Raw genomic sequence first — 16,261 nt, 5'->3', positions numbered from 1 at the left:
TAGTCAGCATGCGTCAGCACTGCCGCGTCAGTTCTTCGCAGTGACGAGGGTTCGATGTTTCCGGCAAAGGAGTGCCGGAAACGTCGGAAACATATCACTGCTGCGCTCCGTCATAAGCCGCTGAGGAATCAGTCGGTTGATGTTTATGTGATAATAAAGATTGGCTAGCAGCGCTTGTCAGCGTTAATGATCGCTCTAACAGGTAAATGTGACCTACACTTTTCTAGGTCACAGCATACGTTCTGCGGCGTTGTCACTGTACCACGTTGGCAGCTAAAAGTAAACACGCACCCAGAGAAACATGTAACATTTATTTCGTTTCCAAGAATTGTTTTTACAAAACGGTCAGCAATAGCTAGATGTGCGCCTTAGGTATGAACAGCGTGGGAGGAATCAAAAGTGCTCCGAATAGAGTTTCTTTTCACCTTTTTTTTGCGCATTTATACAATGCATCTTTTAAAAGTGTCACTTTTTTTAAAGCAGTGAATTTGATTTTGTTATTGTTATAGAGTTTAGAGTGTATAACTGCCTACATTATGTATAGGTGTAAATAGGCTGTATATATACAAATATCTCCGGTCTTCTTTTTTTTCCCCACCATCATTGCTTCAAATCTGTCACATGTTCTCATTGGGAGGGGGATAACCACACCCACATAAACACATACCATGAATACAGCAACCAACATCAAAATAGGTTCAAAATAGCGTCAAGTATTGTGTGAACGCCGTTTGGTCTGTGAGGTGGGGCAAGGATAAACGGGCAATATAATATGCAACAGTGGCTGTGTGAAAATCCGTAAACAATGATTGTGTTCTCAAAAACTTCACTGTAACCGTCATCACCAGAATCACAAGAGAAACACAGATTTCGGGCGTGCCGAACTGGACATGGCCCGTTATTGCCGTCAGGTGCTAGCACGCTCACTTTAAGGCTCTCACTCGTACCATGCAATCTCTGGATCAAAACATTTCACTTCTTTTGTTGTTGTTGCTGTTATGGTTGTTGGTTGAAGTTCGCAGTTCGAAGAGCAACTTTCTGGGATTAGCAATCGAAGGAATACCGATAGAAAAAAAAAGCGAATACAGAGAAAAACACAAGTGCGCGTTACGTCGGCTATGCTGTTAAGCACTGGTGACTTTTGATGGAAGATAGCTACCATGACTGAAGGGTGCGTCATAGTTGCTTAATTTCAGTGCGTCGGACGCAATCTTGTGTTTGGAGCAGGTAAACGACATCACCTCTACCAAGCTTGAGAATCAAAAAGTTTTCAGCACGGATCGCTGTCAAAAATATAGTCGTTCAGTCAGCGCTGCACCTAAACACTGTCTCTCAGTGGTCAATGCCATGCGTATCGTCATAGTAAAACCACACGCCAATCATGCAACTATAAAAATAAAAGGAAAAAAGAAACGACACCAATCCCGCCAGATAACGCTGACAACGCTTAGTCGAGAAATGAAACCGTAGCGCCGTAGTCGCGGGTCCTCTAAAAGGAGTCAACGTCATACAGGAACTCGCACGAGATTTGAAATGCCGTATTTGTGACCTGCGCCAACTCTCACACTGATAATTCATTTTACAGCAGCGATATTTTATTTTATTTTGTTGGGCGGACAGAACGCTTTGAGTTGGTGTCAGTTTTTCCTTTCTTCTTGCGTGGCTCTCGACAAAGAGCGAAGGGTCTGGGTGGGAACCCCGTCCAAAATATAAAGCTCGCCTTTATATACTAACTTTGACATCACAGAATCCTGGACTTCACTTCCAAACTTTTCTACAGTAATGTGTTTTTTAACAACAGTAGTAATTGGCAAACGAAAGCACGATCCCGTATCTTTGTATATGCCGCGCCGGAACCAAACTTTTTCCCTAGATAGAACGGAGATAACAGGGCAGTGAGGATGTGTTTCTGATTATTTTGCGCGGTAAGTGAGACGCTCTTCCGTCACAATATTAAATATTAAACACCCATTCTATCATATTGAAAAAAATTCTTTACTACTCTAAACAGCCTAATAAACAAAGAAAGTGCTGTCTTATCAAGGCCGATTGAATGTCGAGCCTTCTCCAAGTCTCATTCGCCGCATACCTGAATGCAGGCGTTCACCCATTCGTCGCCATGAACTCGCAACTTAAATACCACCAACAACAACAACAACAAAGGAAAATAGCCACACTCTTCGACACATCGAAGTGAAAGCTCCCGGTAATGCACTGTAAAGAACGCTGAGCTTCGACGGCACAACACTGCACACAGCAGTGCCGATGGCCCTCGGCAATTATTTTCGAAACTTTCGCGGAGGGTCGCATTTCCTTCGTGGATTGCAATGCTGACTCGCCTTCGGCCACGATTGATTTATTCACGAGCATCTGTTGTATGTCTGCGACATCTGAAAAACACGATTTCTCAAGATAAAAAGAAAGACAGAGAGCGGCTTATGTTTGGAATGATTGGCACCAGCAATTCTACCCCCCACACATGAAAACGAATGGCCCCTAGCAGCTGCAATGCTGTAAGTGCCCCAGTATACGAGACAACCTTCACCCTTGGGCAGTACAGCTATGTCCATCCGGCACGCCTGGAATGATACATTGTCGGCGCATGGTGGCTGGCTGGAGGAAGCACGGTACAAAGCCTAAACCGGCAAAGAACGCATGGCAGTATTGTACGGCTAACAGCGGTTTCTTTTGCTTACGGCCCCCGAGCGGTAACGAGATGGCAAAGTAAAAAAAAAAAAAAAAAGAAAACAGCAAAAAGGCCTGTAAGGAAAAGAGACTCATCTTGCGCGGTTGGACAATAACGTGTTCGCCTACGCGCATGATTTATAGCCAGCTGGCAGACGTACGCATCTGACTGCATGAAATATTGAAAAAGAAATGCTTATGCGCCTCCTGTCTGCCCAACTCTAGATGGAAACGTGAAGGACGCGTGAACGCCACTCCCACTTTAAAGCGATGAGCCCGCCTCTCAGACTCCAGTAAATAAAATAAAAACGGGAGGGGGGGGGGGGGGAGCAATACCGCTCACTGCCTCCGCGTACCGACTTCCTACCAGACAGACGCCGTGCACTGCAGCGTGAGAGAAAAAAATTGGACCACAACCTTTCAAGAAACAACATTCTAACTAACGGATGACATAGCCTTCGACCGACTCGGGTAGTGGTGGTGGTGGCGGTGGTAGCACTAGCAGTAGTCTTTTGAGGGGGTTGCAATGGTACCGCAGATCGGGGGACGTGGCAAATGACACACGACGCAGGAACAGCAAATAGCTGCGACTTAAAGGGCACGCTCCGGGAGAAACAGACAAGATAATGAGAACAATGAGAGCACTAAACACAGCAGAGCACGACAGGGAGAGAGAGCGTAGGAGAAGGAGCAAGAAGAAGCGAACGCTCAAGGATTTGCTCCTTCGGGTGCCTTAGCGCAACAAGTCTGTTTAGTACGCCGAGTCACATTTATTTGTGACCGCGTCGCTGATTGGGTACGCAGATCTGGGCCGTCAGATGACCGCATATAGTGTGGTGACGCCGTGCAAAATGAATCAAGCTACATTATCGGATGCCAACATCGTCACAAAAGCTACAAAAAAAAAACAAAAAAAAAACAGAGCGGAGAATCTCAAGCTTGTATAGAAATTCGCGAAGCTAATATAATTCATAAGTGAATCAATAAATGGGAGAATACCTGCAAAAAGACTTGAAAAGCTGAGCCCTCGAAGAAATGACCAAACACTGGCCGTGATAGGTAATCCCGCTATACGTGCGTTCGACTAGACCCCTTCGTGCGCAATGCTCTTCCACGTGAAGCCGCTCACCGAATGCTTCGTGCTGAATGGTCAGAACTGGAAGAGGAATATTAAGTTGAGGTGCATTAGTGAATTACCCTTCAGCAAAAGCAAAGTGGTCACTTATACCCAGAAAAGAGGCCTAGTAAGTCAGAACCGTCTCGCTAATGTTCCCGAATCAGTTTGCCGTGACGTCATGAACTTTCACGGCGTCTTTTGGGGCCTAAGTAATTGTTTATCGCTAACGGAGGACTATATCACATTATTAAGGAATCAAACACTCAACCTGGCAAGTTTCGCAAACTTTTTATGTGCCAAGGCGCCCCAAACCCGAAGAAGTAGCTCTAAATCTGTGACACCACACTGTTTCCACCGGCACTGATACTTCACTGCAAAATTCAAAAAACAAAAGTTTGGTCCAAATTTTTTCCCAGTGATAATCAATCTATTACGGTAAAATTACCTAATATGGGGTTTTAAAAGGATACATTACCATTTTAAGCTGATTTGGCGTTGCTCTGACGGAGATGTTTGCCAAGGAGGGAAAAGATGTGGCAAGGTTCTGGCTGTTCTGAGAAAAGAGGGCACAGCGAATGCTATGCTGTCGTCCAGAAACCTATTGAGAAACCCTGTCACACCGACTCTGCGAGAACTGTACAATTAGGCGTAGCGTGCGCCAAAGAGGACACCGCCGGAACTGATAAAGCGAAGTTCTTATACCGCAGGAAGGCCTCGTGTACAGCCCGGCCTCATTGCTTTATGCGCGTCGGCCTCCTCCTACGCCTCTCTCTCCACCGCCGAAGTCGAAAGGGGATTTGTGACAACATAGAGGAACAGAGACCCATAGAAAGCCCTCGCGGAATGTGAAAACTCGCGATTATTTTTTTTTTCTTCTTTCTTTCCTTTCTGTTGGATTAGTATGCGTTTATCGTGATGCCCATATGCGAGATGCCCGTTGGGATTAGCGGCAGATGTCGAGCGAAAGTTGGCTTAAAACAAACCCAGAGATGAGTCTTGCAAGCCTCGTGGTGCAATCTCCGGGGAGGCGAACGACGCGTGAAGAATGCGGGCGCCTGACTAGAGACGAGCGGCGAGCTTCACCGTGGTCCCCCTCGCAGATGACTTTGGCGCACCTTTCGGAAGAGAGGCAACCTCGTGACACAGGGCCGGAGACTTTACAACGGCAGTTGCGACCGACGGTGAACGAGCGCTTCAACCGAACGCTTCTTCGGCCTCCTTAAGGTCGCCACTACCACCACGAGAGCCGGTGGTTCACGAAAATCAAGAAGCACAAGCGCTATGCCTATATGACATTGCTTCGTGAGTTTACCAACATTTGCTGCCCGTTCTCGTGTCGGGACGACCACAAAATTTTACTTGGAGCGAGTGTTGTCAAATCATCTGCAGTCTAAACCAACAATATAACCTCGCTGTCAGGTCACCTGCCGATAGACGAGCCACCCGGTGAAAGTCAATTTGCCAGTTTCATCATGCATCCAATTGCAAACCATAATTTGAATAAAGTGTTTCAATTTAAAATGAATGTCCTCCGACTTAAAACTGCCACGAGAGTTGCCGCTCTCCTTCAAGGGAGTGCTGCTGATAGCGAAAGAAAAACGAAAATGGTGCATTACAACAGCCTACGTGAGATGTGCGTGGGACTGATATATTGCTGCGACGCCTGATAGCAGCTCTTTTCAAGTTGCGCAAGAGTTCTAGGTGGCTATATATATATATATAGATATATATATTGATCAAAAATCATTGCACCGAACTTGCGGGTAATCAGAAGAGAAGACGATTTGTGACTCCTTTAGTCGTCCGAGGTGGACAATAACGAAACAAAATATTTATCTCCTACGCCACTCCGTTGTGCTTGCTGCGACTAAAGCCGAAGACGCTTGTGTGAGATGCGTAAAAAGAATTCGGCCCGGGAGCAGAAAGCGTAAAGCGTACTGTGGTTTTGGAAGTCGGTGGTCAAACGCCCACAACTGGGGAAAAAAAGAGAGAGAGAGAGAAAGGGAACTGTGAAGCTGAGCTCTTTCTTCTCTTGAGCTAGTTGGCCGCGGAATCATCGCGTTCCGTTTTCACGTCGCGCCGACATTCCCAAAACCAACGCAATTACCATTTCTTCGCTACAGGCATCGTTGCGCTTACGCCTAATTATTTGCAGCACGTGACAATTCGAACAAGTCGCACGCTTCTGAAATGACGCACTCTGCCAGTTGGCTTTTCCTAAAAAATTTCGGCACGGTTTGGCAGCTACGCTTCGTAGCGCAGTGACGAGTAGAGACAGTGGCGGTTCGAGTTGTGGCATTTACGACAATTCCTCCGTGCGGGTGTCAGGCGACGCGCGCTTCGAAGAAAGTGCTTTCGGACGATACGAGTGTGGTGTCTGTGTGTGGCTAGAGTTGATGGTGATGCAGCGTTTCCCCTGTTGTTTAACGCAGCTTGGGCCTGAAGTGAATGGGACGTAAGCTGTGAAGGACCGGGCTGTTCGTGTACGCCTTTGAATATGTTAAAGTGCGCGCATACTGCTATCGCGCCTTAGCGAGAAAAAGAGGATGGCAGAGGGGAGAACAGGGGGCGGGGGTGATCAGGTGCGTAACTGCAGTATCCGAACGCGAAGCCACGTGAAGCGCAACGAAAAAAAGTAGAGAGTAATTCGCGCGTCGAAATAATACTTTTCGGTGGAAACTTTAAGGTTTAATTAAGTCCCGGAGTCGCGAATACCGTAAGGCTTGTCACTGTTCTACCCCCTATTCCCGCAGCCCGAAAGCTGCGACGGTGCAATACTCAGTTTCCTCGATTTCGTCGGGCTATCAAAATAGATTATCAAAATGATACGCCTTCATTTTTCGCATCGAGTGTCACAGAGAAATAAAGAATGGGATAAAAGTTGGTCCACAACCTTGAGATCATGCTTGGCTTTTTTTTTTCTTGTATGTGTGTGTGCGCTTTTTTTGTATGTCGTGGTGTACTCTCTATAATCTTTTCTCATAAATGAAAGCAATAAATTTCACAAAATCGAGAGAATAGTAGTGGAATGCTTGTGGCAACCAAACGTAGGTAAATGTAAGATGTTAGGAGGCAATAAAAAAAAGAAAAAGCTCTCATTAAGGTAATTATGTCAAAATACACATAGAACGATACACATGTGAGCCGTATATTACATGCTAGCACACATGTCTAGTTGATGGTTCCCAACAGGAACCATGAACTGGATGTAGGTGAACTAGAAATGCCCTTAAAATTATCTTCACTCATTAGTAGCGACCTCCGCAGAAAAAGGCAACCATAGTGATGCAATGTTCTTATGTTCACGCTAAGCGCATCTTCAAATCTCCATGCTGTGATGAGCTGCGTCATGTTCGTGTAATGGTTAACTCCCAAGAAGATTGTATGAGTGGGGATTGAACTACAAGAGATTACATGTTGGGCCAGAGAACGCAGGGTTTCTTACTGCTGCTATCCTATCCTGTAACAGAATGGAATGCTACAGCGAGTTTGTTGCATACCATGAAGAAATGCGAATAAATGAAGCGCATAAAATATAAAATAACGCGGAAGAATATACTGACATCTACTATAAACATGAATATGCTTTTTATAGACAACGGGTTATAAGCAACGAACAGTGAGCGAATGCAAGCCGGTCACACTCAGCACGCGGAATGCTTAGAAACCCTGTTCATCAGTCATACTGATGCCACCCTGAAGTACTGTCTAGTTCGTTCTTTAAATTCCTATAACAAGAAAGGGATAATGCAAATACAGCCTGTTTTGCAACATTCAATGCTGCAGTGGCTTAGCATGATCTTTCCGGACGAACTATACAATGGCAGCGAAAACCCACTTTCCTCTTATCCTTCATGCTGTTCTCACCATGTCTATATGTGCGCAGAACAGTGTGTTTAAGCACTGCCGAAGCTAATTCAACAATTTGGGGCAAATTAAACAAAATTCTAGTGTGAAAAGGTTCTAATGGCGCGCGAAAACAATATTGTACAGTCATCTAGCCCCAAGAAAGCCTTACAATGTAGGTCTATGAGGAAACCAATATTACTATATATGTGAAAGAAAAGCTCGGAATGACCCGTTTAGACTTTGCAGGTTAATCACACGTATTGAGCGAGAAAATCGCAATAGTTTCATGTCAGGCAATGAAAGAAAGTAGAGAGTGGCTCCATCCCGAATCCCGAGCTCAGAAAGCATGCTTCGCTTTTATTTTAGAAGGAAGAAAGGATTGAGAAAAATAAACAAGCAGATAACGACACTGAATGCAAGCTACGATACTTCGTAAAATTTCTAAAGCCATACGTAGCTAAGCATGTCTACACACGCTTATCACAGTTTGCTATACTTGCGAAGCTGCGAAGCAGCCGCAGCGCTGCTGGAGGCTCCAGGGCTATATAATATTTTCCTTCCATTGCGGGTAATCACCGGGGTTTAAAAATTCACCCTGGAACTTCTGCTACCTCAAGGTTTAGAAAATTACAACCTTTATACACGCTGAGAGGCTTTTAGCGCGCAAAATCAGGGGCGTTCACAGAATGGGAGTGTAACTTGCTATACTTTCAGGGTTTGGCATGTTGCGGTATCCCAGTTAGCGACGCGTAATTCAACAGATATACGCGCAACACAATACCGTCAGAAGCTCGAGCTGTAGGTGGGCAGGTCACTGCGCAAGAATTGAACCAGTTTTCTGAAACGCAGCGACGATAACGATAGCAAAAATGGTGGTGGAAACAATCGTGGAAATAGAGTTAGCTTTCGCTAACTCATCCTAGAAACAAAACAACTGTCTAAGAGAAGAAAGAAAAAAGGGGGGGGGGGGGCGCAGGAGAGAGACTGAGCTTTCTCCTGTAATTTTCCTTTTTTAGCAAGCTTTCATTGCTTATCTCGCAGGTCAAATAAAAGCCGGGATCTCGGCGACTAGACTGTTTTCCGCTTGCTCGCTATTGCTGGCCTAGCCTGTATAGAATGGACTCTGCGTGCGGAATGGACTGCGTTACTTTGCAAACAGTAAGCGCCCAGAAGCGAAAAAAACAAGCTGCGTTCGAACTTGGAATCAATGCAAACATAGTTCCTATAACCCGATTCGCACAGCGCACCGAATCGTCGATTCATTCCGCGGATCGAGTGTGACGTGGCCAACCTGAACCGAACAGCGCCATGAACACTTTTGTCTGCGGTCACGTCGCGTGACCGGGTGCCGCTGGTCCACGTCGTGCTCGGTGCGCCCAGTGAATCTACTTTTAAGTATTTAGTGTCAATCCACTTTAATGAACCGAGCAATGCTCGTTCTTTTTTTTTTCGGACAACGAAAACGGGATAGCAAGAAAATAAATAGATGGAGAGACAGAGCGAGAAAGAAGAAGGGGGCAACTTGTCTGAGCAGCGGAGTATACAAAGAAAGGAATTGTCCAATGACGATTCTAAATCGTTTCTTTCTTTTTGTTTGTATACGTAGCGGTGTAAACAGAATGCAATCAAAGAGCAAAAAAAAAAAAATATTATGCTGCGTAGTTTATGCTTTCTTTCTTTTTTTTTTCCTGGCACCCGCGAGCCGCACCGGAATTCTCCAGGGGGTTTTCTTGGCGGATCGGTCCGGGGAGAAGAATGGACCCTGCGGCAGAAACAAACAAATTGCCAGGCGAGCGCGAAGCAAGAAAAATAACGAACAAAAAACAAAGCTGCCCACTCGTAAGGAGCTCTAGTCTTGTGGGAATACCGGATGCGAGGACGCCCGCCGTGCCACTCCACGAACTCGAGCCTGCGCGCCGCAAGCGCCAAGAAACGCCGGATGCGGCAGTAACTTCGTGCGTGGACGACGTGTCGTACATCTCGGGCCTCCTCGGTACGGCGCGTCTTCTCGAGTACCGCGTCTCTGCTTTCCGGGTGAGCGACACCCCGGAAAACTAGGGCTGCGAAGCGACATTGCGACGGCATACAAGACGACTGTATTTTAACTAGATTCAGCGATCTAACTTCTGTGATTAACAAATTAAGAAGACCCGCCAACGCGCCCCACTTGTGCGACGAGAGCGCGTCATTTAAAAGGGTTATCCTTTTGCGAAACTTTGTTTGCCGTGTCTCGCTCTATATATACACGGAGACCGGTGATATCGAGAAAGGAGCTTTTTTTTTTTCGTACCGAGGCACCCCAATCCCCTCAAGTCGGGCGACACCATGCGGCGGGCAGTGCCTAATTGACGTGGCTGCGGCATCATCCTTCTTCTCATTCCCCCCTTATATTTTTTTTCTCTGTTTTCATTTAAAAATCGTTTGCTTCATTTCTTCGATATCTTAATAGACACGTTTTCACTCTCGAAACTACGAATGCCTCTGTTTCACGACATTGACAGCTGTCTGTTAACATAAGTAAATAAAGGCACACGTGCCGGCAGCGCAATATAAGGAAAAGAAAAACGAAAAAAAAAAAAACGAAACGAACAAAATGAATGTGGAGGAGACGGACAACGGAACGACATTAAACTAAAGCGGAACTCCAAGTGATGCTGCCGAGTGGTTTTTCCCGAAACCCACAACACAGCTATTCTGATCCTTGAATTTGCCCAAGATCGCATTGCGCAAGCTAATGCGCATGAGCCGAAGCTATATTTAAATGTGCAATAGAGAGCGCGATTAAACAAGGTAGAGCCAGGGACGAAGAAATTAACCCGCGTTTGTCATATCATAGGCGTCCGTGTTGTCGGTGTGGATAATACGCAGTCCGGCGTTGAGCTCTTTCATATAGCTAATGAAACGCGTTCAACATCTTCTCATAGTATAAAAGCAGTGTACGAAGTAGCAGCTTTTGACATTAAACCTTAACCAGCTACAAAAAAAAAAGATAAAAGAGCGAAGAAGACGGAGTATTGCTGTGCGCGTCAGAAGATAATTATATAATAGAAAGGGTTAGATTGTACAATTCCTGAGCTCGTTGTGTTCTGCCCACTTTTCTGTTTGTGTGAGGCACTTCTGCTTTAAATAATAAACTGTAAACCAACTGGACTAATCTGAGAACGACTAAAATTTTGCGCAAGACCAAGCCCAGATTTACAAAGCATTTTGTGTACGAGAACGGCTCTTTCGAAAAAAGAGTTAAATCAGTTGTGAATTACGCAAGTGCCTGGCAGTCGCAAACCAATTTTAGGAACGGAAAGCCTCGTTCAGTCTGTATACTATTTGGTATCTACTCACAACGCTCTCTCGAGCGCGTTTCTGTAAGCCGGACGAATACAAAGCAAAGCAAAAAAAAAACATTGCAATTACTTGTTTAGTAAGGAAATCTAAATCTAAAGTAAGGAAAAACTAAATCGAATGGTGTTGTTATCGACAAAAGTGCGAGATTGGCATTAACTCTTTTAACCTGTTCGGAAAGTTAGGTTAGGTCGTTCATTTTCTTGGCAGGCGAGAAAAAGATATTGATAGGGAGAGCACGCTGTAATTCGACCATTCTTGTTTTCTTTTTTGTTTTGCTAGTTTGAAGTGATGCTTTTTTTTCTTTTTCTTTCTCTTTTTGTGGGTTGGTTTTATTTGTGTGAAAGTGAACACCAAGAAAAACAAAAAGAAAAGAGTCATATTGACGTAGGTTTAAGACCAGCGGAAATAAAAAAAAAAAAACGAACCTTCCCTTTTTTTTTGTGATTCTGAGAAAGCTTGCACCAGTTCAACGTCCACTGCGCTGTTTTGATTAAAAAGAAACCAGTGAGCGATGGACGTGAGGAACGGAAAGCCAGTCATACGTCTTGCGCAGAAGCAAGAAGTAAAGCAAAGCGGTATTGAGAATCCGATCCGTACCCCGCACCGATCGAGTCGTGAGAGCAGAGGCAAAAAAGAAGTCAGTGAGAGACCAAGCAAATGTACGTGCATCGCGAGATATGTAAAGGAAAAGAAATATTGACGCGTAGGTCTTCTTTTTTTTTTCTTCTTCTTCACTGTCCTCTCGTCGTGTTATGATATATGACAATCCTAGCACGTTGATTTGTTTTATACCTGCATTCTACGAGGCCTCAGGAATCTCGCTCGGTCTGCCACGCGGCACAAGCAGGCTCCGTGACATCGCCGCCGAATATATCTGGGCGATGCCCCAGATTTTATGTATTTACGATGCATGCAGAGGCAGCTCCTTTCCACGTCAAAACTACGCGACTTATGTGCGCTCGCCAGGAGAGAACGCCAATTACATCAACAGAAAGTTTCCCTTCCCCAGACACATAGTAGAAGAGAGAGAGAGCAGCTAGGCTTGTCGTGTGTTATGTGCATGCACCGCAATATTGTGTGCGTTTCACCGGCTCTCGAGACACATCAAGTGAAATCGATAAGTGACGGCTCATAAGAATCCCTCCAACGGCAGCCTCTTCGCTCCGTCAGAGACACGAAAGGTAGAGAGAGCATCACAGTGGCTTGCGAATGATTGGCGTGAACGGGAGAGGGAGCGGAGGCGGTGAGTCGTGGAATGCGCTTGAGAAGGGGAATGGAAGGTGGACCCTCTCTTCCCTGTGCCGATGGATCTTTCTTGTCCGCAGCAGAAACGCGCCGGCTCCAAGTGCGGCCTCCGCGAAGCCTCGCACGGGCTTCGGGGTGGCTCGCCCGGGTGGGTAAGGCGGGGGTCGTGGGTGGAGGAGGGGGGGCAGAAAAGGCGTGGAGAGGAAGCGTCTACTACGGTGCGTACAGGGACAAAGCTTGGACGATCTTCGGGTCATGTTTTGAGCCTTCTTTGAACTCTTCTAAAGACAGCTTGTTGTCCTGGTTCTGCGAAGACAGAGGAAGAAGAGAGAGCGTCAGTGCGACAGGAATACACGGAAAATAAGCGTCAGCGATGTCAGAAGGGGCGATATAAGGACGCGCGATAAATGTCACGCGGAGGGCAGAAGGCGGAAACGAGTAAAAGGTCATCTAATAGGTGGAGCCCGATGTTTCGATGGCCGGACTCATTTTTGTCAAGGGACATTCATCGGTGGCACGTTAAGTATGGTATATGGTTCGCATGGGTAGTGTGATGACGACGTTGTTGTCCAACTAGCCGTGCTAACCGTACAACATACTAACGTTCCAAAGATGAAGAGCTATACGGATATTAAGGCCACCTCGACGGGCAGGTAATCACTTTTCTAACCAGCTTTCAATTGGCCAACCCCTACCCTTCCTTCCACTGAGTGACCTGGCGGACGCTTTTACTGTAGAAAAAGCGCTTGAGCAGCGGAATAATCTACAAGTGCGAAAAAGAGCTTGAAAGCTTGAATATATTTCTTAACGGACAGTTTAATTGTGTCTGATTATTGAAACTAACCTTTCTTTCTCAGTTTTCTATGTGTTGGTGTCCCCTTTATTTGCTTGGTTACACCTTGCTTTATTTATATATATTCAAGTGTTCCCAGTTGCGGTTCGTTCTTGGCTGTCCATTTTTGTCTTTCCAATGGAAGCACCTTAACACTCCTACATCTGCGATTGATATTTCTTTAGTTGTTCCTATATTCCAGCGTTGTCTTTAGTCGATTGTTATTAAGCTGCACATTCATGTTCACATTTTCCGAGATGTCATAACGCTTCGATTACAATGGTCATCGATTTAAGCGCTGCGGCGCTAAAATATTTGACATCACGCTTGCGCACTCATCAATACAGATGCGCACGCATGTGTGTATATTTATTTTTCATTTACTAATTTCATTTCAGTCTCTTCATTATGGCAATCAAATATTCTGGAAGAGTCCGCGGCCACAGTTGCCAACATTTCCACCATCATCAACTAAATCAATAAATCAACCAAGTAGAGAAACAGAGTAATTGATTTGTATCACAGGTATGGTCGAAAAGACCCGAGCCCAAGCTGTCCAAGGAATGTTGGCAATATGCCAGCATGGGCTTACATTGTGGCTTTTTTTATTAATATCAATTTAAGGGATAGCTTGGCACCTGTGAAAAAGTATTTTGTGCCGAAGGCACCGGCTACTCTTCCGCACATGCATGTGAAACAACCTAAAATATTTGAAAGCACTGAAAAACACCGAATACAGCCAAAGAGCATGGACACATACAAAGTTCAGAAAGCCACTGAAGATAGTAAAAAACATGCAATGCACAATTACCTACAAAACTTGCACAGTTTTGTTAACAAATAAATATACTTGAAGATGTCCAATAAAACGTGCAGAAGTTCACAGTTTTGCAGATGACTGGGACAAACCCAAGTACACGTAATAACAAACCACATAACTACTTAACATGCACTTGGTGCCGCACTGGGTCGGCTTCTGTAAGCACAGCCCACTTCCACAATTTGTACTTATGTGTGCTGGTTGATATGCATGAGTATCATACTCATCTTAGTGCGTCTTGGGCGACGAAGCCAACTTTTAACTGTTATACGCCTGCATGTGTTAATATGTCATCTGCGCATTTCATTCATGTGCGTACCTGCCTATCTCGGTCTTTCATTCAGACATGACAGTGCGCTATTCCTTAGTGATCAGGCATGCACCAGCTCCCAAATTTTTAGCGTGAGATGCTAACCGCCACATAGCGGTCGTTACGACGCCTGTACCATCGTGAGGAAGGGCCTTATGAATTAGCGCAGAGAATTTCGCAGCTTATTGTACAGATTATTAGATTATTATTTTTTGCAATAGCCAAGAAACGCATTTTCTAACAATTAAGAGTAACTGAGGAAAGAGACGTGACATGTAAGCCTTTCTGTGAAGTTATACTTATTTGTTTTTGTTGCTAGTTGTCGTTCATGTTTCTTTCTTGAGATGGAACGGCAGAATATGTTTGGTGTACGCAGCGTTAAAGCAATTTAAAATTTTACTGTCGCCAAACTAGCGCTCACTTAGAGCGGCGGGAAGGTTAATTCGGTGTGGCTAATTAATGTCGTTATGTGTTTTATTTCGTTGAGTGATGAATGACTACAACATGCTTGCCACAAGTGTCCTTCTGCCAAGAGGCACATGTATAATTGTTGAATAGCTCTAGCGTTGCATCTGTATTCTAGCCTTTCGACTTAATCCCGTGAAGGTTTGCAACCAACCGTATAAACTCTTGCGCGTTGCGATACCCGTTTGGCGGAACTTATCAGCTTCGATGGTTATATCGTTTAGTGTATTTACGCATCTAATAAACAATAATTATTAGTTTATAGCATGGCGTAATCAACGGTATCAACGAGTATAGGCTCCCTTTCTTCTGCTAGGAGCAAGTGGCGTTTGCATGCGTTATAGTTATGCATCTAGAATCTAACCCACCAAAGAAAGACATGACAAAAGCCATTTGAGCATTGTCAGTAAGTCAGCGCAGAAAAGCATCGTCGGTAATTTGATAGCGGTACTACAATGTGCCTTAGAAAAAATGCGAATGAAACGCTTGGGCAGTAAAACAAAGTTCTTGATTGAATCACTACGCAGGACTTGTATTTAGAGTTTTAGACACTGATCTCAATGTTACCTCTTCTATCCTCAGTTCGCCGTAAAATATGTAAACTTGACACAAGATTCGTTATTCCAAAACAGAAATCATGACAACTTTACTTAACCCTTTGTTGCATGCTGTCCACTACAGTGGACAAATTTCGGCAATTTTTGGAGCAAGTTTAGTGCTTCCGAGAAGTTCTTGTGCATAGTGTCAACTTCAGTGGACAAAAGAAGTATTGTATAGCGGCCTAGAGGGTGCTACCAACCACCATTTTTCCCTAACTCAGCTTCAAAGATAGCATCCTGATGTTCCGGTGGCTAATTCACGTGCATCCCCACACTTTTACGTATAACTGTCATGACAGTGCGGTTTGGTACATATAATTGTCTTCACAGGACAAAATAAGCCTTGGGAGGCAAGGCCTCGAAATATTGTGGCTGAAAGAAGCCTCGTTCTTTCTGTGGAACACTTTTTTTTTAATGTCCACCGTAGTGGACATCATGCCTGACAGCAACAGCAACACGCGCGTGGGAGCATTTTCTGCACAGTGTAGTCTTAGCTCCTCTCAATGTCAACTGGATTGTTGTTGATATTTGCCTGATATTTTAATGTAATAGAACTTTGGTCATCTTATTATCCAGCGAGCTAATAGGAAAAAAGACAGTTCAGTGAGTTACCAGCACCTTATGCAACAGCAAAATGAAGGCCACCTGCCAAAGCAAGTTTAGCTGCTGCACGTTGCGTACAGTACAAATTTGTAAAATGTCGGTTGGCAAGTGCAAAGCGACATATATGTATAATAACCGGGCACGTGCCTTCCTCTCGTCTCCACTCCCAAATTTCTGCGTATCAGCGACGTGCGACAACACTCGCCTGCCCAGCCACAGCCTCCCCGGTCAAGTGCACGCCCCCTAGCCACAAAACAAACTCCTGGCTACGTCACTGCAAGCTACACTTGTGTATTACCGGCAAAAGTGACAGTTTTCTTTGTATTTCATAACGCAGAGTAACTTTCGCCGCATCGAAACCTTTGTATTCAAGCTAACAATTGTTAATGTGGTG

General features: G+C 44.9%; 1 protein-coding gene across 1 annotated transcript in view; it reads right to left on the bottom strand.

Moving 5' to 3' along the window:
- Window positions 1-292: 292 nt before the first annotated feature.
- Window positions 293-16,261, bottom strand: part of LOC119437206 (frequenin-1-like) — a 275,518-nt gene continuing 259,549 nt past the window's right edge. Inside the window, exons 8-9 of the mRNA XM_037704257.2 lie at window positions 12,465-12,544; window positions 293-2,390 (exon numbers count right to left, since the gene is read on the bottom strand). Of these exons, the coding sequence (XP_037560185.2) occupies window positions 2,357-2,390; window positions 12,465-12,544 (114 nt within the window). The 3' untranslated portion in view covers window positions 293-2,356. The remainder of the gene's footprint in view (window positions 2,391-12,464; window positions 12,545-16,261) is intronic.

The sequence above is a fragment of the Dermacentor silvarum genome, chromosome 1 (genome assembly GCF_013339745.2).
Source record: "Dermacentor silvarum isolate Dsil-2018 chromosome 1, BIME_Dsil_1.4, whole genome shotgun sequence".
In the NCBI taxonomy this organism is placed as follows: Eukaryota; Metazoa; Arthropoda; class Arachnida; order Ixodida; family Ixodidae; genus Dermacentor; species Dermacentor silvarum.
The sequence above is the reverse complement of the archived record's forward strand: the minus strand, read 5'-3'. Positions and strand labels throughout refer to the sequence as shown.